A 25,035-nucleotide genomic window follows, 5' to 3' on the forward strand; every position below is an offset into this window, starting at 1 on the left:
GATAGAACTCAAATAAGTAAAATGAAAGGGGAAGTAGTATAACCAATACCACAGAAATACAAAGGATCATATGGGACTACTATGAACTATTATATGCCAACAAAGTGGATAACCTAGAAGAAATAGATAAATTCCTAGAAACATACAACTTACCAAGACTGAATCGTGATGAAATAGAAAATCTGAACAGACTGATTAGTAGTAATCGGTTTTGAATCAGTAGTCAAAAACCTCCCAATAAACAAAAGTCCAGAGCAGATAGATTTACTGATGCATTCTACCAAACATTCAAAGAATTAAGACCAATCCTTCTCAAACTCTTTCAAAATATAGAAAAGAACTCTTCCAAACTAACTTTATGAGTCCAGAAAAACCACCCTGATACTAAAACCATACAAGGACGGCACAAGAAAATTACAGGCTTATATCCCTAATGTATGCAACAATACTTCTATGACCTTTTTCAGTTCTAAGGTTTTCAGATATCTCTAAGCTATGAATAAAACATGGTTTTACCAAAGAGGCAAATGGAACTTACTAAATCCTAAACAGACTTGAATGTTGTAGAAGTTTCTATGTAAACTAATTTTGCACTTTGGTCAATTTTTCACTTGACTAGTAAAATGTCAAATTAGGTTACAGTTTCGGCAAACACTTGGTTATTAGTTTAATTTAATTACATTGTATACATAGATTTTTTTTTACATACCAGCCACTGTTGTCCATATACAAATACATGATTTTTGGCAATGTCAACTCTATCCCATGCCAATGTAAGGATGAGCTGGTCAAATGCAGATGCATTAGTGCCTAATCAAACAGAGAAAATAGTTGACAAGTTCAATTAATTTATCTCCATTAAAATGTGAACACTTACGAATTCTTCCCACTCAATTTTAACTAACTTAAAAAGCTGGTATCAGTTACTGTTCAAGGGTAGCCTGCCTCAGAGAGATATATATGGTTATTACCACCTGGGTTGAGGACTTTTATTTTCCAATTATAGAAAAGACACAGCCTTATTCACTACAAACAATTCAGAATGTAGAAGAGAAGAAAACAAAGATGACATGTTTCTATCATATAATGTTAAGATTATGAAAAATATCTGGTGCATATATAAATTCATATGTATACTTTTAATTATTTACACAAAAGTGGATCACACTACATAAAATATTCCGCAGCCTGCTTTATGTATCTTTTTTCCTAATCTTTAAGGAGCTTCTATTTTTATTTATTTTTTTTAAAGTATCTTTATTGTTGAGAGTATTACAGATATCCCCTGACCCCTCACCCCCCTCCACCCTGCTCCTGTTCCCACCCAGGCCTTCACCACACTATTGTCTGTGTCCATTGGTTACACATATATGCATATAAGTTCTCTGGTTAATCTCTCCCGCCCCCTCCCCCTCCCTGTGCCCCCCTCTTCCAACCACCACTTCCCTCAGATTCGTCAGTCTATTCCCTGCTTGCATGTCTCTGGGTCTACTTTGTTCATTAGATTCCACATACAAGTGAGATCATGTGATACTTAACCTTCTCTGTCTGGCTTATTTCACTTAGTAATGCTGTCTCAAGGGTAAGAAAGCCTTTTTTTATAGCTGCATAGTATTTCACAGTGTAAATGTACAACTTTTTTATCCATTCGTCTACTGATAGGCACTTGGGCTGTTTCCAGATCTTAGCTATTCTAAATAATGCTATGAACACAAGGGTGCATATATTCTTTCTGATTGGTGTTTCTGGATTTTTAGGATATAGTTGTAGAAATGGGATCACTGGGTCAAATAGTAGTTCCAGTTTTAATTTTTTGAGGAACCTCCATATCTTAGTATCATACCTTAGTTTTCTATGCCTAGTGGATATTCATGTTATTTTGAATTTTTTGGTGAGTGTATTTTTGGGTACCATTTAGTTATTTACATAGTATGATTTTGTAGAAGCCAAACTGAAGGTAGAAGGATTATTTTATAGCTTTAGATATACTGCCAAAATATATTCCAGAAAGGCTGTAACATCTATCAGAGGTATAAGAATACCTAGTAAAGGGATAAAAAGCTTATTTTTTATAATTTCTTTTTTAAAAATTATACCATTGGACATCTTCTTACATTTTCCCCAAGCATTTGTATTATTCTGCTAATATCTTTTACATAAATTCTAGCTCATTTTCACATGAGATAATTATCTTTTTAATATTAATTTAGAACAGCTCATTGTTATCCCTCCACATTCCTGTTCCTTAATCTCTTCATCTATAAAGTGAGAAAAATAATAGACAAATCTTTCCCTTTAGGCTATTATGAAGATAAAATGAAATGAATCCTCTCAACCACTAAACCACACTGTGGCTAGCACACAGAAAATACATGGCAAATATATTAGGTGCTCTCTTTTTATTTTTATGCAATCCCATTTAATGATCTTTCTGTTAACAGTTTCTGGGTTTCCTATTACTATGGTCTCTTGTTCCCAGGGTGATGTATATGTCATCTTATATTTTATTATAGTATTTCTTAAATGTCTAATCTATTGACAATTTACTGTGGCTAATCTTTGGGAAATTCTTATGAATGACAATAAGACAATACTACCCTCTCTTGCTCTGCTTCTGTCAACTCACTACATACTTGAACTTTCAGGTTCCCAGATGGGACATCAATTTAGTTTCTAATTTTTGAAAAAATTTTTCATTGCAATACTATTTGTTGCATCAGTTGGCTTCTTTGGCAAGATAATGACAGGAAAACAGTTCACTGTGCATGTGCATTAAACCTGAGTTTTCTTTCCAAATTTCTCTTCAAAATGAAAATAGCATGTTTAAGAACGCTATCTTAGCCCTAGCTGGTGTGGCTCTGTGGTTAGAGCCTCTGCCCCCGCGCCAAAGGGTCATGGGTTTGATCCCATGCCCTAGTCAAGGTACATGAGGGAGACAACCAGTCATTTGATGTGTCTCACATCAATGTGTCTCTCTCAAAAAAAAAAAAAAAAAAAAATCAATGGAAAAAATATCCTCCAGTGAGGACTAACAAAAACAAAACCAAAAAGAACACTATCTTAAATTCTATCAACTAATACCTCATTACCTTTATTTTTTTAGCCAACTAAAAATGTGACATTCTTAACAGGATAATTACATGGGTCTGGAGGCATAACCTTAAAATAATTCTATAAAACCAACTTGCTGTCAAAGAAAGCTAACCTGTGTCTTTCACAAAGAAAAATTATTGAAAAATTCAGTTGTCAAACACCTTGCTAAATTACAAAGTCCTATCTTATAGAAATAGGCTATAAATGAAAGATCTTACAAACAAAAATATTTAAATCTTACCTTTAAGCAGTGCAGTAAGTATCGCTACATCTATATCCTGATGTTCATCTGACCCAATGTGAAAAACAGTGATCTATTTAAAGAATAATATTATGCATTTACATTTTAAAAGCTAAGGCATAAGACACATAAAACAAAGCAATTTCAAACTACACGAGATATAGTTTTTTTGGGGGGGTGCATTTTTTGGTCAGATATAAGGACTCAAAAACATGAAATTAAGACTTTGGCCTGGCCAGTGTGGCTCAGTGGTCGAGTGTCGACCCATGTACCCAGAGGTCGCAGGTTCAATTCCCAGTCAGGGCACATGCCCAGGTTGTGGGCCCAATCCCCAGTAAGGGGCATACAGGAAGCAGCCAATCGATGTTCCTCTCTCTCTTAAATCAATTTAAAAAATTTAAAAAAAAAAAGAAAAAGGTTTTATAACCTTTACCAAATGAAATGGCAAGTACATTCAAAATGTTTGGTTTCATATTACATTCAATTTTTTTTAAACCTATCTTATGTCCTTTATTAAATTAAGCAACTTATGGCTGGGAAACTTATCTGGGAAAACCTACAGAGTGAATACTTACTCAATTCAAGTAATTATATGTGCCTTTAATAAGAAATGTCTTTTTTTAACTGGAAGTTTCTTTAAATAATTTGAAATGAAACACCATTTGAGAGGATTTTATGTAATAACATTTTTCATAAAGTAATAGACTACTGTTAATAACCCCAATACAAATTTTTCTCTACAAACTTAAGTCTATGGCCCTGGCCGGTTTGGCTCAGCGGTTAGAGCGTCTGCCTGCGGTCCGGAGAGACCCGGGTTCGGTTCCCGCTAAGGGCATGTACCTTGGTTGCAGTTTGTCCCCGGCCCTGGTTGGTCGTGCGGGTGGCAGCCACTCGATGTGTCCCTTTCACATCGATGTTTCCCTCTCTCTCTCTTCTTCTCTCTCCCTCCCACTCTGTCTGTACAAAAAATGGAAAAATGTCCTCGGGTGAGGATTAAAAAAAAAACAACAAAAAAAAACTTAAGCCTATGTTTAGATGACTGAAATGAAGCAGCACTAATCTTTAATTTAATTTGAACGATGTAAGTAAAATAGTTTAAGTTTTTTTGTTTCTAAATACATTTTAGAGACGTCATTAATAATTCTTACTATGCTTCTTTATCCCTAAACAAGATCTATTGAGACTTAGTTATGAAATTTTTCTTAAAATAAAAGTGCAAATATATATCGCAATACTATATAAAAGCTTTAATCTTTCAGTGTAAACAAAAAATAAATTGAAATCTTTACATGGTTAAAGATTTAATATCTTAAAACAAATTAGAAACAAAAGTTTTTCACCAACTGGAATGTGCTTTGAATTAAAAGGCATATTCTGCTAAAATCTACTTACAAGCTCCTTTCTTTTCATGCACTCCATCAATGTTTGAAATAAATGAACTGCTTCACCCTGGCCAAAGTTAAATGTTTTCTTGATGGTTGAAATAATATCAGGTTCTGCTGCATCAGGAAGATTCCTAGAGTAAGAGGAAAGATACCTTAATTCATTGACTTCAATTTTCATTATTTGTAGAATCTAGTAAGAAGTACAGGTGGATCCATGTAAAACTACTCTATTAATATTAAATACTTGACTCTCAGTGAAATTTTCTCCTTCATGAGACTCCTACCATAAGTAATAAGGGGAGAAATAGAATAGAATGATGTTTCTCTTTGATTTTGAAAAATTTTACAAGGTATGTGTTTCAATACCAGTAGTCACATTTTATAAAATATTATATTAAGACAGTTTTAAGATACTATAGTACATAACGCAATATTTCACCAAAATGTCTTAATCATGAGCTCATGTGCATTTTAATTTCTTTTTCTCTATAGGTATTATATTTACATGGCTCAAAAACATGATACACAATTTGGAATATAAGAAAGCAAAAAACACCCAATCAGAATAGCAAAAAGAAAAAGAATCCAAAAAAATGAGGATAGTGTACGGAGCCTCTGGGACAACTTCAAGCGTACCAACGTTCACATCATAGGGGTGCCAGAAAGAGAAGAGAGAGAAGAAATTGAAAACCCATTTGAAACAATAGCAGAAAACCTCCCTAACTTGGTGAAGAAAACAGACATATAAGTCCAGGAAGCACAAAGAGTCTCAAACAAGATGAACCCCAAGAGGCTGACGCCAAGACACATCATCATCAAAACACAAAAGGTTCAAGCCCTGGCTGGTTTGGCTCAGCGGTTAGAGCGTCGGCCTGCGGTCCGGAGAGACCCGGGTTCGGTTTCCGCTAAGGGCATGTACCTTGGTTGCAGTTTGTCCCCGGCCCTGGTTGGTCGTGCGGGTGGCAGCCACTCGATGTGGCCCTTGCACATCGATGTTTCCCTCTCTCTCTCTTCCTCTCTCTCCCTCCCACTCTGTACAAAAAATGGAAAAATGTCCTCGGATGAGGATAAAAAACAACAACAAAAACAAAAAACACACAAAAGGTTCAAGACAAAGAGAGAATCTTAAAAGCAGCAAGAGAAAAGCAGTTAGTTACCTACAAGGGAGCTCCCATAAGTCTGTCAGTTGATTTCACAAAAGGAACTCTGAAGGCCAGAAGAGAGTGGCAAGAAATATTCAGAGTGATGAAAAGCAAGAACCTACAACCAAGATTACCCTATCCTGCAAAGCTGTCATTTAGAATCGATGGACATATAAAGAGCTTCCCAGACAAGAAAAAGTTAAAGGAGTTTATCACCACCAAACCAATATTATATGAAATGTTGAAGGGTCTTCTTGAAGAAAAAGATAAAAAATATGAACAAACAAAATGGCAATAAATACCTATCGACAATTGAAACTACGAACAACATGAACAAGCAGAACAGAATGGGTGGAATGGGTGAAAAAGGTGAAGGGGAGAAATAGAATGTAGAAATAGAGGTTGTTAGGCTGATAAACCTCAAAGGGAAGGGGAGTGGGGGTGGGAAAAAAAAACCCAAAGAACTTATATGTATAACCAATGGACACAGACAACAGTATGGGGAAAGGCAGGAGGGGGTAGGGAATGGGGAGGAGGAGGTCAATAGGGGAAAAAGGAGGAACATCTGTAATACATTCAACAATAAAGATAAGTCTTTTTAAAAAATCATGATATAAAATACTCTAAATTATAAAAATGTGAAAATTCAAAATGATAGTCTCCTTCTCACTTTCTTCCATCTGCCCAGTTTCATCTCAACTGTTTTCAAGGAACACTATTAATGTACATAACTTTCCAGAGCTCTCTATATATACAAATTATCTTTTTTTTTTACTCATAAAAGGTAGCACAATATACATGCCAGTCAGCATTTTACTTTTTCTGTATATATATTTTGATACTCTTCCTAAATCTAGCAGATACCAACCTTACTCAGGTACAAAATATTCCATTGTGCATACAGACCATAATTTATTTACCTAGTTAGTCCCTTTGATACATGTTCTATTTTGTTCTAATCTTTTACTATTACAAACAATGCTAACAAGTAACTTTATACATATGTTATTCATATGTGTATAAGTATATCTGCAGGAATAATTCCCAGAAATGGAACTAATGTGCCTCTATGTGTTTGACAGATCTTGCAAAATTGTCCTCTACAAGGATTCATGTATTTGAATTCATTCCAATAATGTGTCAGATAAGCTATTTCTTCAAGGTATTGCATTAAACTTCAGATTTTTGTGTTCATAACATAATGAAATAAATCAAATATTCTAAAAAAAACCTACAAGCCTCTTTACATAAAATTATTAAAAATTTGTTGTAATCATATACTTACCCTCCTTCTTCTGTTTGTTTATGAATATATGCTAATAGATCTGCAGCTCTGCCTGTTCCCTCACATATGACAACTGGAACAGGAGGACTTTCCTGAAGATATTCTAAAACTGTGAGAATAACATTTGGCCCACCCTCAAATATAAGTGCCACCACAGGGACACCTTGACCAATTCCTAAAAAACAGTAAAAGATTAATTAAGATACCAGGCAAAATTAGTAATTTAATCTTAATTTTTACTCAATCTAAAACAAAATAAAAATAAAAAGCCAATATAATTTATTTCAAAACTGTTGACTTCATTTTAAGCACTCAACACGATCCATTCTGGTATAAATAAATACTGAATAAATTACTTTTCCATTGATTTCAAATCTGTTCTAATTGACAGAATTATAAAATCCAATATATAATTAGGCATACACTAGAATTTATGTATTTACTGAAAAGTAAAATTATTTTGTATATTTCACTAACTAAACTCTTTAATTTTTTTTTTTTTTTTAATCCTCACCCGAGGACATTTTTCCATTTTTTGTTCAGGTAGAGTGGGAGGGAGAGAGAGGAACAGAGAGAGAGAAACATCGATGTGAAAGGACACATCGAGTGGTTGCCACCCGCACAACCGACCAGGGCCGGGGACAAACTGCAACCGAGGTACGTGCCCTTAGCGGGAACCGAACCCGGGTCTCTCAGGACCGCAGGCCGACGCTCTAACCGCTGAGCCAAACCGGCCAGGGCTCACTAACTAAACTCTTAATAAGAAATATATAACTTTGTTTTAGAGTTTGCTTCTTAACATTGTATAGTTGAATTTCTAATATGTGTGTTTTTATTAAAATATATATTTCCAATTCCAAATACACACTGAAACATTAATATAGAAATGACAGAATCAGGATTAATATAAAAGAAACTGATTAATAAAATTCAAGACCTCTACAAGAGTAACAAATACATTTAGTGAAAATACCAATTTTTGTTTTTAATAACCTGTAACACAGTTAAGAGAATTCAAAATAGAGGTAACAACAGGATTCTAAAACATTCTTAATTTTTTTTTTTAATCCTCACCCTAGGATATTTTTCCATTTATCTTCAGATAGAGTGGGAGAGGGAGAGAGAGAAAAACATCGATGTAAGAGAGACACATCGATTAGTTGCCTCCCGCACTATCCCAACCAGGGCTGGGGACCAAACTGCAACCAAGGAACGTGCTCTTGACAGGAATCAAACTCGCGACTCTTTTGTCTGACCGCTAGGCCAAACCAGTCAGGGCAAAACACATTCTTCATTTTGTTTTTGTTTTTTTTTAATCCTCACCCGAGGACATTTTTCCACTTTTTTTTTTTTTTTTTTTTTTAAATCCTCACCCGAGGATATTTTTCCATTTTTTGTACAGATAGAGTGGGAGGGAGAGAGAGAGAGAAACATCGACGTGAAGGAACACATCGAGTGGCTGCCACCCGCACGACCAACCAGGGCCGGGGACAAACTGCAACCGAAATACGTGCCCTTAGCGGGAACCGAACCCGGGTCTCTCCGGACCGCAGGCCGACGCTCTAACCGCTGAGCCAAACTGGCCAGGGCCATTTTTCCACTTTTTGTTCAGATACAGTAGGAGGGAGGGAGGGAGAGGAAGAGAGAGAGAGACATTGACGTGAAAGGGACACATGGAGTGGCTGCCACCCACAGAACCCAACCAGGGCTGGGGACAAACCACAACCAAGATACATGCCCTTAGTGGGAACCGAACCCAGGTCTCCCTGGATCACAAGCCAACACTCTAACCACTGAGCAAAAACGGCCAGGGCAAAACATTCTTCATTTTGAAAAGAGATGCTATTACTCCATTATAATCTGAATGCACACTTCTATAATTTTGAATTTCTTTTGTACTTTGTCATAGAGCTCACCTTGGTCTCCTAAGACTACACAATTTCTCCTTTTGACATAAAAATCTAGATGTTAAACCAAAAAAGTTGACCATGGTTGAAAACGAAGACCACTATCAAGAATACCAACTTTTTTTTTTTTTTTTTTTTTTTTATCCTCACTTGAGGATATTTTTCCATTTTTTGTACAGATAGAGTGGGAGGGAGAGAGAGGAAGGGAGAGAGAGTGAGAAACATCGACGTGAAGGGACACATCGAGTGGCTGCCACCCGCACGACCAACCAGGGCCGGGGACAAACTGCAACCGAAGTACGCGCCCCTAGCGGGAACCGAACCCAGGTCTCTCGGGACCGCAGGCCGACGCTCCAACCGCTGAGCCAAACCGGCCAGGGCAAGAATACCAACTTTTAAGACACACCTACTAAAGAGTGATATCTACTCATGTTAAAAACTTTAAGCAAGGTGATTCTTACTTTTCAATAAAGCATTTGTTTCTTCTTTTACTTTTCAATCTTGAATTTCAAAGTCATGCACATTAGAATATGTCACACAACATTATTTCTGGCCTGGTCGGTGTAGCTACTGGTTGAGCATCGACCCTTGCACCAAGAGGTCACTGGTTCGATTCCCAATCGGGGCACATGCCCAGGATGTGGGCCAAATCCCCAGTGGAGGGCATGCAGGAGGTGGCTAATTGATGTTCTCTCTCATCAATGTTTCTCCCTCTCCCTTCTTCTCTAAAATATCAATAAAGAAAAAAAGATGATTTCTGAATTCTTTGTGTTGCAATGGGGTTACAATAGCAACAAAGCTTCCAATGGAACTCTGTGGCTTTGGCTTCAGTATCTGAGTACCCTATTTGGCCACAGGCTTCTTTTCCTAGGTCACCTTATTTTGTCTAAGGTCAGTCATTCTTGGTTGTTTCATATGCTACCTTGCTACATAATAAAATGAGAAGTTTAGCCCAGTTGGTGTGGCTCAGCGGATTAAGCATCGTCTCGTGGTCTGAGAGGTCCCAGTTCAATTCCTGGACAGGGCATATGCCTGAGTTGTGGGCTCAATCCCCAGTGGGGGGCGTGAAGGAGACAGCCAATTGATGATTCTGTCTCACATCAGTTTCTCTCTCTCTCTTCCTCTCTAAAAAAAAAAAAAAATCAATAAAAACATATTTTAAAAATAAAATAAAATTAGCACTTGAAAGAACATTCTTTTAAGAATGTTGCTAGTGCCCTGGCTGATTTGGCTCAGCGGTTGGAGCGTCGGCCCGTGGACCAGTGTCCTGGGTTCGGTTCCCGCTAAGGGCATGTGCCTTGGTTGCGGTTTGTCCCCAACCCTGGTTGGGGTTGTGTGGGTGGCAACCAGTCGATGTGTCTCTCTCACATCCATGTTTCTCTCTCTCTCTTCCTCTCTCTCTCCCTTCCTCTCTATCTAAAGATAAATGCAAAAAATGTCCTCGGGTGACAATAAAAAAAAAATGTTGCTGGCAATTAATATAGTCCAGAATAATTTCAACAGTAACAAATTTATAAATTCCCTTACTAGCATGAATTCTTTGCTGATTAATAGTTTTTTCAAGTTCTCTTCTCAGTCTGACTTCTGCCCCATACTTTCCAACAGTGCCATCATCCACCAATATGAAATGGGAATGTAGATTATTCAGAACATTCAATTTGCTCAGAGGGTTCAATAGGGTTTGATAAGGAGCAACCACCTAAACAATATCAAATGTAAGAGTTAGTAGCAAGAATTAATTATATAATGTCAAGTAAAAATAAACAATCTATAAAGGGAAATAAGGTAAAATTCCATTTACCTATGGCAACAAATACGAAATGTCAAAGAACATTATCAAAAAGCACAAGCTTTTAAGCAGCTAAAGATTAATCAGTAATTGGTTAAATGATACGACAATATTTTGACTCATTGCAGAATATATAGCATTTCATTATCACATGCAAAAGAAGCAGCAAATAAGTAAATAAAATTAATGTGAAAAAATGATTAGTTTATTGGTGAATAAAGAGAAATATATGAAGCACACTAAATAAAAGCAATCAAATGTCATATCGCTATTTTTGTGGCCATAAGTAAAATCTTTAAAAATGACATTAGAAATTACACGTAAAAGTGATCATTATAATTTAGTAATTCCTTTTTGATAGTCACTTAATAAATATAGTCAATTCACATCTTTAACCTATTCAAACAAAACATTAGCATTTGATTACGTCTTAGTAACAATAAAACTAATTCTTAATGTCTTTCAATCATTAAAAATTTAATTACAAAGACTGGCACGACATGGAAAATGTGTGAAATAATTATATGAAAGGCAAAAACCAAAATCTAACACTATAATGATAATTACTTGTTATCTATGACTGTATTTTCAAAAGGATCAGAAGAAAACCTCGGAAAAATACCTTTTAAAAGGTAATTTGACGAATGGATAAAAAAGCTGTGGTACATATACACAATGGAGTACTACGCAGCTGTAAGAAAGAAAGACCTCTTATCATTTGAGACTACATGGAGGGATCTGGAAAGTATCATCCGAAGTGAAACAAGCCAAACAGAGAAAGACAAGTTTCATATGATCTCACTTATTTGTGGAATATAATGAACTTAACAGTCTGAGGAAGGGGGTAGTCCCAGAGACGCGGAAGTGGGATACAGACTGACAATCCCCTAAATAGGGGGGTGGTGGGAAAGAGATAAATCACAGAATTTATATGTATGTATGCATGAACAGTGGACATGGACAACAAACTGGGGAAAGGGCAGGGAGGGAGGGGGAGGGGGGGAATCAGTGGGGGGAAAAGGAGAAACATCTGTAACAAAAATTAATTAATAAAAAATAAATTAATTAAAAAATAAATAAATAAATAAATAAAAGGTAATTTGAAAAGTGGTGCATTGATGAATATTTTAAGTTGACTAAAAGATCCTTGTTTTAGTTTTGTTTATACATAAGTTCAAATACAAGAAATTTAAAAATTATTCTTACATCTCTCCCAACAAGATCATTTCTGTTTTCAATTACTCCCCATGGAGCTATTCCAATAGTGCAAATCTTTCGAGATGATCTGGAAGCATGTTCTTTGAGGGCATCACCAACATGTTTGGCTACACCTGTTCATACAAAATTTAAGTCATTTTATTTGAAAGTCTTCACTGTGTTCTGAAACAATCATGTGCTCCACCTGTAACATTACACTTTGTGATAGTTTTCTTTACACATAAAGATAAAGGGCAACAGGGTCCAAAAGACAAACTTAAAAAGAAAACACAAGGACCAAAAAGAAGAAAAAAAAAAGCAATGTCAAATCATAACTGCCTGAAACACAATGTAAAAGTTTTATCATGTTGTTACACTTTGTTCTGTTAGATTCCTCAATGGAAGTAATTACAGCTTTTTGCTATTGCTCTACACACCATCTTAAAAAATGAAAAGTGTGGCTCAAGACTACAAGCAACACACACACACACGCACGCACAAACGCACATACCAACCACAAGTGTTCAAATGAATCAAAAACTGGGAGAATAGAAAAAGACAATTCAAACGAGCACATTATACTTGTTATGAGCTGAATTGCTCCTCCCCAAAATTCCAACATTGAAATCCTAATTCCAGTACCTGATGTGACTGTATTTGGAAATATGTCCCTTAGATAGGTTATTACATTAAAATGAGATACCTGGCATGGAGCCAAAATCCAACTTCACAGGTGTCCTTATAGAAAGAAAAAATTGGCCCTAGCTGGTTTGGCTCAGCAGTTAGAGCGTCGGCCTGCGGTCCTGAGAGACCCGGGTTCGGTTCCCGCTAAGGGCGCGTACCTCGGTTGCAGTTTGTCCCGGCCCTGGTTGGTCGTGCGGGTGGCAGCCAGTCGATGTGTTCCTTTCACGTCGATGTTTCTCTCTCTCTCTGTTCCTCTCTCTCCCTCCCACTCTACCTGAACAAAAAATGGAAAAATGTCCTCGGGTGAGGATAAAAAATAAATAAATAAATAAATAAATAAAAATTTAAAAAAAGAAAGAAAAAATTGGAACACAAAAAGAGACACCAGAGATGTGTACATGCACAGAGGAAAGGCCATAAGAGGACACAATGAGAAGGTGACCATCTGAAAGCCAAGAGAGGCCTCAGAAGGAACAAAATCTGCCAACATCTTGATCTTGGACCTACAGAACTAAATTTCTTTTGTTCAAAATACCCTATTCCGTGGTATTTTGTTATGGCAGCCCTAGCAAACAAGTGCATCTCTCAATCTGGTTTTTATAATGCATCATATCTTATTCCTTACCTGAATATGGAAGCAGCATCTTCACTGGTTTTCTAACTGCTGCCTTACCTGTTTATAGTCTACTTTCAAAACATTAGCCAAGGTAGAAAGCAAAGAAAAGGAGTCCCAGAAGTCAAATCACTGTATTCATTTTTATTGCGGTACGATGGGCATACAATCAGTTGCACATCTTTAAAGTGTGCAGTTTGACAAGTTTTGGCATGTGAAACCATCACCACACTCAAGATGGTGAATGTTCATCGTCTCCATACATTTTCTTGTGCCCCTTTGTGATCTCTCTCCCCTGCTCTGTGTTCCCCACCAGGCAATCACCGATCTGCTTTCCATCATGGTAGATTAAATTGAATTTAGTAGAGTTTTATATAAGTCAAATCAAAGTTTACACTTTTTTCTGGCTTTTTTTTTTTTTTTACTGTGTAATTATTTTGAGATTTATCTATGTGGTTGCATGTATATAATATTAGTTCATTTTTCTATGTGTATTGTCTATTGTGTGAAATACATCATAATTTAACTACTCGCCTGTTGATAGATATTTAGGTTGTTTCCAGTTTGGGGCTACTATAAATAAAAGTACTATGAGCTTTTGCATGTAAGTCTTTGCATGGACATATACTTTCAGGTCTCTTCATGAATCAACATCAAGAGGTAGAATGGCTAGATCATAGGGCAGCTGTGTAAATTTTTCAGAAATGACCAAACTGATTTCCAAAGTGGTTGTAGCATTTTACATTCTTATCAGCAGGGTATGAAGAGTTCCAGTTCCTCCCCATGTTCAGCAACATTTGACATGATCAGAGTTTTTAATTTTAGCCATTCTAATAGCTGTGTAGTAATATCTCATGTTTCAGTTTTGTGTTGTCCTAATGATTAATGATATTGAGCATCTTTGTGTCTTATCTCTGTATACATGGCATTTGCCATCTATATAAATTCTTTGTCTAGTGAAAGAAGAAAAAAATCAGCCAAGTGATCTTTGCTCTTGACAACTCTGCTTAAAGCCATCCATTCTCATTCACAGAAAAAGCCAAAGCACTTAACATGGACTACAAGGCCTTATATAAAGATCTGCCTATTGTCCCTGCTATTCACACGGCCCCTCCTAGCCATCATCACACACCCATAAATTTCTAATCTTATCATTTAGCGCTTCTTGCTCATTCCACTCCAACTACACTGAACCCTTCTTACTATTCTCCCAACACACTGGCTGTTTCTTCTCTAAATGCTGTGCTTCACATTATTCTTACCTTGTTCTTTCATTTTCTTCTATCTCTACTCAAATGTCACTGTATCAGTGAAGTCCTTTCCACTCCCCTCCAACTCTCCTCTATATTTCATGTGTCTACATAGCACTTACCATCTAACTTATTACACATTTTTTATGAGTTCAACATAGGTTTTATTTTTATTTTTTCAATTAAAATATATGTTCAATATCACTTTGTATTAGTTTCAGGTGTATACAGCATAATGATTAACTAATCATACACTTTACAAACTGTTCCACCTGATATTTCTGTTACCTACCTGGCACCATACATAGTTTTTACAATATTATTGAATGTATTTCCTATGCTGTACTTTACATTCTCGTGACTATTTTGTAACTATTAATCTGTACTCCTCAATCCCTTTACTTTTTTCACCCAGCCCCCCAAACTCTCTCCCCTCTGGCAACCGTCAGTTTGTTTTCTGTATCTATGAGTCTGTTTGTTTTGTTTCTTCATTTATACTGTTCTTTAGATTCCACATATAAGTGAAATCATATGGTATCTGCCTCTCTCTGACTTACTTCACATAGCATAACACCCTCTAGGTCTATACATGCTGTTGCAAATAAGATTCCATTCTTTTTATGGCTGAGTAATATTTCAGAGAGTGTGTGTGTGTGTGTGTGTGTGTGTGCGTGCGTGTGTGTGTATCACATCTGCTTTATCTACTCATCCACTGATGGGCACCTAGGTTGCTTCCGTATCTTGGCTATTGAAAATAACAATGAAGCCCTGACCAGTTTGGCTCAGCAGTTAGAATGTTGGCCCGTGGGTTCAATTCCAGTCAAGGGCACATACCTCGGTTGTGGTTTGTCCCCAGCCCTGGTCAGGGTCGTGCAAGAGACAACCAGTCAATGTATCTCTTTCACATCGATGTCTGTCTCTCTCCCTCTCTCCCTCCCTCACCACTCTATTTGAAGATAAACAGAAAAATATCCTGGGGTGAGGATTTTAAAAAAAGAAAGAAAAGATTACTGCAATGAACATAGGGGTGCATATTTTTCTTCAAATTAGTGTTTTGGGTTTCTTCGGATATATACCTAGAAATAGAATTTCTGGGTCATACAGCAGTTCCATTTTTAATTTTTTGCGGTAACTCCATACTGTTTTGCATAGTGGCTGCACCAATCTGCATTCTCACCAACAGTGTGTTATAGTTCCCTTTTCTCCACATCTCACCAACACTTGTTGTTTATAGATTTATTGATGATAGCCATTCTGACAGGTGTGAGGCGATACTTCATTGTGGTTTTAATTTGAATTTCTCTGATAATTAATGACATTGAGCATCTTTTCATATGTCTATTGGCCATCTATATGTCCTCTTTTTTTTTTTTTATCCTCACCCGAGGATATTTTTCCATTTTTTGTACAGACAGAGTGGGAGGGAGAGAGAGAAAGGGAGAGAGAGAGAAACATCGACGTGAAGAGACACATCGAGTGGCTGCCACCCACACGACCAACCAGGGCCGGGGACAAACTTGCAACCGAAGTACGCGCCCTTAGCGGGAACCGAACCCGGGTCTCTCCAGACCGCAGGCCGACACTCTAACCGCTGAGCCAAACTGGCCAGGGCTATATGTCCTCTTTTGAGCAGTATCTATTTTGGTCCTTTGCCCATTTTTAAGTGGATTGATTTTTTGGTGTCGGAGTTCTTTATAAATTTTGGATATTAACCCCTTATCAGATATATCTTTGGTGAGTGGATTCTCCTAGTTAGTGGGTTGTCTTTCCATTTTGTTGATGAGTTCCTGTGCTATGCAAAAACCCTTTAGTTTAATGTAATCCCATCTCTTTTTTTTCCTTTCCCGAAAAGATACATCAGAAAATATATTAGAGAAATGAACATATTATAATACATTTAGTTATCTGTTTGTTGTCTGCATCTCCCCCACCAGAATGTATCTCCATAAAGGTAAATATTTTATTCATTTTGTAAAATGATTATTTTTTCAGCAGCCAGAAGAATACTTAACACACAATGAGGTTCAAAAAACAGTTGTTGGTAATGAATTAGATATTTGTAAGCTAATTTAAGTAATAATTGCTTTACTTTGGATATTAAAATTAATTTGCCTTTCTTATATCTAACCTGTATATGTGACAGGAAAGACTTAAAATGCAAGATTATAGTACTTTAAAAATTACTTTTGAAAGCTACTTCTTACTACTGCTTAGGCAATGGATTCCATTCTTGTATCAATTCACCAGTAGCCAGAAAGTGACAGGAATAATACTTTGCTCCATAGCAGGGGTCACCAACCTCTTTTGTAAAGGGCCAAATAGTAAATATTTTAGGCTTTGCAGGAAACAGAATCTCTGTTACAACTATTGATCTCTGCTATTGTAGCACAAAAGCAGCCATAGATAATACAAACTAAATGACTGTGGCTATGTTACAATAAACCTTCACTTACAAAAACAAGGAATGGACTGGATTTGGTACATGCGCCATAGTTTGCCAACCCCTGCTCTAAAGTGTATTATTTTTTAAAAAGACTAAATGAAAACCAAATACTTTTATAGTTATCATATATATCTAGGAACTGTAACTTATTTAACAGAAAAAACAAATATATTTATATTTGATGTTGACTTGTTTCAAATATCTAATTGATATTACAAAAATTTTACAAACACACTAAATAAAATTGGTATAATCGTCACAGCACCTGTGTTTACTCCTCCAGTTAAAATCCAGGCTCCGGTTGTAACTGCAGCTTTAATAAGACCTTTTCCAAGCAACTGCTTGATTCGTGGATGAAGCTCAAATTTCTGCATGCCCCCATGCACAGAGATAACAAGTTTGGGTAATTCCATTTGCCATTCTTTAAGCAGGAGTTGCAAAATGACTTCAGTTTTGGTGTCATATGATAGTCTGACATACTAAAAAAGATTTTTAAAAGGAACAAAATAACTAAGTATGTTCATAGGTTTCATAATACAATGCTACACAATTTTAGAAAACTTTATTTCAATCAGATTATTATAAAATATATTTCATAGGCTACTTTTAATATATTTACACTCTTAGGTTAAGCAAGAGCAAATGATTTTAATAGAAAATTTTATAAGAGCTAGAGAAGTAATGGCACACTAATTTGTAAACTTTTAGATTAAGACATAACTGTATTACTCTTCTTGTTTATATTAATTCAATTACCATTCATCTAATTTACAAATTTATCCACAGTATTTATTAGCTTGTTTAACTATGAGCATGCAGTGAATAAGAGGGATTAAGGCCAGCTACAATGGTGGAAAAAAGAAAAAGAAGAATGATGAAAAAAAGAATGCTTCCACAACTCTTGCTAATAAGAGAAGCAAATACTGAATTATCTGTTTGAAAGTTTTGTCAATGACCTAGTATATTTATAGTAGAATTGTGACTAGGCAGTAAAATAACAAAAATATTTTTAATATAAATGGTGGTTTCCCACATTGGAAGTTAACTGTAGACTGGATGCACAAATTACTGAAACTAATAATCTTACTCAATATTTTAAGGTGTTCAGATGAATTCACCAGTTTAAATTTTTTTAAACCATTCTACAGAAAATAAGCTATCACATCTACAGACACTTCCACTGGTTTAATAGATTTTTTAAAATTTTATCTATGTTAAGTGACATCACCAAATTTACTTGCTATGACCAATCTACTTCATTCTCTTTGTCTAATGCACTATATGACTTAGCTCATAAGAATCTGAAATATTTAGATGTTAGAAGAGATCACATTTTTAATCACCTCTAAGACAGGTTCTTTGCAAAACAATATATTGCCCATTCCATTACAAAGATCAAACACCAATGAAAAAATATTATCAGAATTCTTCAACACTGAGAAGACTCCAGAGTTAAGAATACGTTGCAGCACTGGCCGGTTTGGCTCAGCGGTTAGTGTTGGCCTGCGGTTCAGAGAGACCCGGGTTCAGTTCCCGGTAGGGGTACGTATCTCAGTTGCAGTTTGTCCCCAGCAGTGGTTGGGGTCATGTGGGTGGCAACCAGTTGATATGTCCCTTTCACGTAGATGTCTCTCTCCCCCTCCCACTCTATGTGAACAAAAAAATGAAAAAATGTCCTCGGGTGAGGATTAAACAAACAAACAAACAAACAAGAATACATTGTAATAATTTTTGTTCTATGCTAAGTCTTTCTGCATTAATTTAGTTTAACTCATTATTATAGTTAACACAGTACACACAGTAGTGTTTGGAAAACAGTCTCAAGTTAATTTTTTTTAAAAAGACTATGTTAGAAATACACTCCACTTCCAGCAATGAACTAGGTTGCTTTGGATTATCTCTGCCCCTGGGAACTGGAGAAACTAGAAAGTAGATAAATAATATCTGTCTTGAGGCATCAGAGAGCTGTCAAGGATGAGAACTTGTGGGATAAGGATACATGAGTACAGGAAAACTTGGAGATGGGTACAACATTTGGCACTATTTCGCCATCAAGACAAAGAAGCAGGCAGAACACATGAAGAGTAAAATATTGGTAAATCTAAATGGAAAACAATAACATCTTTGGGGTTTAAAATACATAAAGAAATAAAATTCACGCCAACAAACTACATAAGCCATAAGGGAAATAAATGCAGTTACAAGTATTCTAAAATATCTTTCATTGCCAGAAAGTAGTAAAAATACTAATTTATAATAATAACAACTCAAAAGTGTATTTTACAGTATTTATTATAAGAATAATCTAGCCCTGGCCGGTTTTGCTCAGTGGTTAGAGCACCAGCCCAAGGATGGAGAGGTCTTAGGCCTGATTCCCAGTCAAGGGCATATACCTGGGTTGCAGGTTCTATCCCCAAACTCGGTCGGAGGCAATCAATTGATGTGACTCTCTCACATCGGTGTCTGTCTGTCTGTCTCTCTCTCTCTCTGTCTCTCTCCTTCACTCCCTCCCTCTCTTCCACTCTATCTAAAAATCAATGGAAAAATATCCTCAGGTGAGGATTAACAATAACAAAAAAACAATACTCTAAGAATAAGAAAGAATATATCAATAACATGCTAATAAAGGAAGGTAGAAAATAAAAAATACTTAATCCAAAAGACACAAGAAAGAAAAGGGAACAAAAAAAAGGGAGACAGTAAACCATATTTTTTTTTAATTTAAAAGAAAGCCTAAAACATAAGGAAAGGTTGAAGGTAAAAGAAAAACATTAGCTATACTGACTCCTGAAAAAGCAGACTTTGTCAACAAAAATGATGAGATAAAAGATATTTTATAATGATAAAAGGTTCAAGTCACCAAGGTATAACAACTCTATATCTGTATACACTTTGACAAAGAAGTTAAAAATACATAAAGGAATAATTGAGACTGATTTCCTGACATAGCATTATATAAACTGTCAGACAACAAGTATTTATTATTCAGATAACAAGATAAATGAAGTGAAAAATAAAATACATTCATCCCTCATTTATCGCGGTTAATCTGTTCCAGACTCTAGCGGCTACACCTGGCGTTGAAAGATTCCTGGAGTGCTCGAATACATAGGCATACAGTCCATATGTACAGTAATTTTAATTTTAATTGTAATACAGGGGTGTATAATTGACTCAGATAATCGAGCGTGCCCTGTATCATTTTCACTGTCTCGATCAACTTTTTAATGAATATATCTGAAAAAACCGCGACAGAGTGAAGCCGTGATGTCAAAGCGCGAAGTGGCAAGGGACGACTATATGTGACATACCTTAGCTCTGTAGGAATGAGAACCCCCTTGAAAATTTATGACTCCATAAGCATCCGTTGGGCTCTGTTCCGTATGCTTTTCCACAGACCATTCTTCTAATGCCTGATTAAAATGGTCACCCAATTTCACATCTGAGTATTTCATGGCAAGACTTGCAGTAAAACAAGCATGTTGCTTGACCAAGCGACCACAAAAACACCTGAAGAAAAATGAGTTTTAAAAAACCTTCAAAAAATTAGTCAATGAAAAACTGACTTAAAATGAATGAACCAATGAATAGCATAAAAATAATCTTTTAAATTTTGGTATAGCTAAGTTAATACCTTTACTACAGCATCAAAATAGTATAAATACATTAGTATATGATAATATAGTCATCAAAATTTAGTGTGAGCATCTACAAAATGGAGTAAGGTCAAATAAATAATAGGATAGTATTCCAACACAGAAAGAAATGAACCACCAACAGACAAAATAATATGGATGAATTTCAAAATCATCATGCTGAATGAAAAAAGCTGAAAGCCACCAAAGAGTATATATTTATGATTCCATATATAAAGAATTTAAGAAAATGCAAATTAATCTATATAGTGACAACGATGGTGGTCTGGGGCCAGGGACAGAAAGTTTGCATTTTATCTAGGAGCACTAACTGAACCACTATGTAGGAAGTAGGAACCCACTAGAGGGAGCTAGGCAGTCTCAGTGATTTGATTTAAAAAATAAAAATAAAAAATCCAAGTTTGTAGAAGTCACAGAAGCTAGAGTCTGTCAGGCAGAAAACAAAGAGGAGGGAGCTACACAGAGAGAAAAGAGTTCCAGATATATGCAGAGGGTCTCCCCTTAGCATGAGTAAGAATTATCTACCCAAGGATAAGTTAAGAACTGCTAGACAGTAGCAGGCCAAATAATTCCTAAAGTTCATAAAGGGCAGGCAACAGTTTGTGTTTCTGCCAGCCAGAATGAAGAGATCTCATAATACCGAAGGCCTATAATAAGGTCCTCAGAAGAGTAACATCTAATTAGAAACATTAGACCTAGATTGCATATACCCTGACAAAGTTTAAGAACAAGACCTGAAAGACCAAACTGATCCAAAGTAACTTAACAGCAGGCTAAAATAAGTTCAAGACTCCCTAATAAAATACACCAAACTCCAGTACCCAAAATATAATATTCAGTGTGCAGAAACCATCAGAAATTACTAGGCATGCAGAAAAATATAAGTAAAAAAATATCACTAAAGAAGACACAGAATTTGCAGAGATAATGAAATTAGCAGAAAAGGACACTAAAACAACCATTATAAATAAGTTCAAACTATTAAAAATATGTTTGAGATGATTAGAGGAAAACATGAACAGGATGAGGGAGGATATGGAAATGTTTTTTTAAAAAGGCCCAATTAGGCCCAGCCAGTGTGGCTCAGTGGTTGAGCGTTGACCCATGCACTAGCGGGTTTGAGGTTGTGGTCCAAATCCTCAGTAGGGGGCATGCAGGAGGCAGCCAACTGATGTTCTCTCTCATCGATGTTTCTATCTCTCTCTCCCTCCCCTTCCTCTCTCTCTCTAAAATCAATGAAGAATGCCGAAGCGAGCACAATGAAGAAAAAAAATTAAAAAATAAAAATAAAATGTCATAGGGTAGGATTTATAACATATTAGACACTACAGAAAAACAACAACAGGCCCTGGCTGGTTTGGCTCAGCAGTTAGAGCCCCAGCCCTCGGACTGAAGGGTTGCAGGTTTGATTCCTGGTGAAGGGTATGTACCTCAGTTGCAGGTTTGATCCCTGGACCTGGTCAAGGTCATGTGGGAGGCAGCCAATCATTGTGTCTCTCTCACATCGATATTCCCTCCCACCTCTCTCTAAAAGTGGATAGAGAAAATATCCTCAGGTGAGAATTAACAAAAATAAATAAACACACATACATAAAATGAATGAATAAAAAGTTCACTGGATGGACAAAACATATGGAAAATGGCAGATACGAGGTTTAGTGAACCTAAAGACATATCCATATAAATCTGACAAATGTAAAAAAAGTTTTAATTTAAAAAAATGGCATCAGTGACCTCTGGAAAATATCAAGCAATCTAACATAGGTACACAACTATAGTCCCATAAGGAAGAGAGAAAAGAGTGAGGCAGGAAAATATTTTAAGAAACAATGGCTGAAAACTTCCCAATTCGGTGGAAAATATGAACTTATGAATATTTATACAAGCAGAGTAAGTACAAAGAGAATCATTCTTAGGCACATTATAAACCTGTTGCCGAAAACCAAAAATAAAGAAATCTTTTAAGTAGCTGGAGGGAAAAAAGACCCATTACATACAGTAAAATAGCTATGTTAATAATAGCTGACTTATCACCACAAACAAGAGCCATAATACAACAGAAATGGTATCTTCACAGTGCTAGAATGAGAAAACTGTCAACATAATTCTATATATAGTGAAAATATCATTTAAATATGAGAGTAAAATTAACATTTTCTGATAAACCAAGCTAAGAAAAAATTCATATCCAGTATATCTGCATTATACCAAAGGCTAAAGGAAGTTCTTTGGCTTCAATGGAAAGACACCAGATGGAATTTCCCATCTAGAGGAACAAATAAACAAGACCAAAGATGGTAAAACTCAGTATATCTAAAATGAACTCTTTCTATGCATTTCTGACCCTAGCCTACCAACCAGAGCCTATTTGTCTTCTTATACTCTTTCATCAGATGTTAAACATACTATTTACTTAGCTGTCTGAGTCAGAAATTTAGGTACCATCTCAAATCTTCCCTTCACACATCCACTAAATCCTATTGAGTTTATCACATTAATCTCTTCAAAAATGTCTACTTCTCTTCATTATCATGGCCACTATCTTAATTTGGTCTCTATTTTGCCAGAATTACTCTACAAAACTTTCCAAATTATTTTTTTCTCCAAATTCAATCTCCATAAAATGCCAACTGTATTTATAAAAAGAAACAAACAAAGAAAGAAAAAAAATGTAAGCACGTTACTTCCCTATACAATGTCCTTTAACATAAAATTAAAAATATGTTTTATATGCATAAAGAGTTTAAATGATCTGGGCCCTACTCATTTTTCCAGACTCAGATCTCTCCAACAACCATCTTACATGTTAAATTCCCAAGATTTGTGACAGAACCATAATCTCTTTCACTGTCAGGTATCCCACATTCTCTCTGCCTCAAATCACTTTCCCTCAATCAATTAATTCACATTTAACTTTAGAACTCTGCTCAGGTAGCTTCACTTGACTTTCAAGCAACCTTACCCAATCCTTCACCTCCCATGTCTGAGTAAAGGAACCCTCAAATATAATAGCCTATAAATTTTATCCCACAGTATTCTAATATTTCTAACAGATTAGTTTTATTAGTCAAAATTTGTGCAATAAACTTACCTGACAAGTTGCTGACAAATTTGACATCCTGGAAGGCACCTATAAACAAGGTACATATATTACTTAAAGGGAAAAACTTTTAGTTTAAACTATACAAAATCCATATAGAAAGAAGTACTAAACAAAGAAAAATTATATAGTTTAACTGTTCAGTAGATATCATAGGTCATTTTATACTCTGATTTACACATTCAAGTAATTACTTTTTTAAACTCCCATGGTTTTCATATTTTAAATACAATTAGGTATAATGCAAAATCCAGAAACTATGGGAGAAAAAAACTAATAGTTTACTATGTAAAAATACATGACAAAAATGTGCCATTAGTAAAGTCTAAAAAACTGAGAAAAAATATTTGCAAAACATTAGTTTCCCTAATATAGTTTCATCAAATCAATATAAAAAAGGAAAATATATGAACATATAGTTCATAGTAAAATCATGCACATAAAAAGACATTTGATTAGAAAAAATATTTTTTACGACTTTTAAGACAATATCTTGGCAAGAATATAAAATATACTAGTCTCGAATCTGTTGGTGGGAGTATAAGCTGATATACTCTCTATGAAGGGCAAGTTGGCAATAACTATCAAAATAAAAACTGCGGACTCTCAAACTCTAATTTCAATACTAAAAGTAACAGCTAAAAAATATCTGTAACATGTGTAAAATGATTAAGGTAAAAAAAGGTTTATTCACCAGAGCTCTTTTTTTTGCCTAACAACAAAAAGAAAAACAGAATAGTTAAAATGTCCATCAACTAAGGACTATTAAAACAAATTATGATACAGATATATAATTTAAAAGGATGCATTGATTAAGAACAAAGTGGTTATCACCAAGATAACAAACACAATAGACTAAACAGTATATATTTAAAAGTGGAGAGGGAGCCCTGGCCGGTATGGCTCAGCAGTAAGAGTGTCGCCCATGGACCAAAGAGTCCCTTGTTCCATTCCAGCCAAGGGCACATACCTCGGTTTTAGTTCATCCCCGGCCCTGGTGGAGGTTGTGCCGGTGGCAACCAATCAATGTGTCTCTCTCACATTGATGTTTCTCTTCTCTCTCTCTCCCTCCAGCTCTATCTGAAGATTAATGTAAAAATATCCTCGAGATGATTGATTAAATAAATAAATAAAAATAAAAATGGAGCCCTGGCTGGTTTGGCTCAGCAGTTAGAGGATCGGCCTTCAGTCCAGAGAGACCCGGGTTCGATCCCCGCTAAGGGCACATGCCTCAGTTGCAGTTTGTCCCC

At 35.8% G+C, this 25,035-nt stretch overlaps 1 protein-coding gene across 8 annotated transcripts in view; it reads right to left on the reverse strand.

Annotated features, from left to right (window-relative positions):
- TRPM7 (transient receptor potential cation channel subfamily M member 7) overlaps positions 1 to 25,035 on the reverse strand; it is a 124,486-nt gene that overhangs the window by 69,259 nt on the left and 30,192 nt on the right. For all 8 annotated transcript variants that reach the window (XM_036240640.1, XM_036240602.1, XM_036240612.1 and 5 more), the window contains exons 3-11: positions 23,777 to 23,815; positions 20,341 to 20,539; positions 17,295 to 17,508; positions 12,049 to 12,173; positions 10,581 to 10,752; positions 7,147 to 7,321; positions 4,727 to 4,850; positions 3,335 to 3,407; positions 710 to 810 (exon numbers count right to left, since the gene is read on the reverse strand). In XM_036240640.1, the coding sequence (XP_036096533.1) occupies positions 710 to 810; positions 3,335 to 3,407; positions 4,727 to 4,850; positions 7,147 to 7,321; positions 10,581 to 10,752; positions 12,049 to 12,173; positions 17,295 to 17,508; positions 20,341 to 20,539; positions 23,777 to 23,815 (1,222 nt within the window). The remainder of the gene's footprint in view (positions 1 to 709; positions 811 to 3,334; positions 3,408 to 4,726; positions 4,851 to 7,146; positions 7,322 to 10,580; positions 10,753 to 12,048; positions 12,174 to 17,294; positions 17,509 to 20,340; positions 20,540 to 23,776; positions 23,816 to 25,035) is intronic.

Source organism: Molossus molossus, unplaced genomic scaffold (genome assembly GCF_014108415.1).
Source record: "Molossus molossus isolate mMolMol1 unplaced genomic scaffold, mMolMol1.p scaffold_m16_p_1, whole genome shotgun sequence".
NCBI classification, from domain to species: domain Eukaryota; kingdom Metazoa; phylum Chordata; class Mammalia; order Chiroptera; family Molossidae; genus Molossus; species Molossus molossus.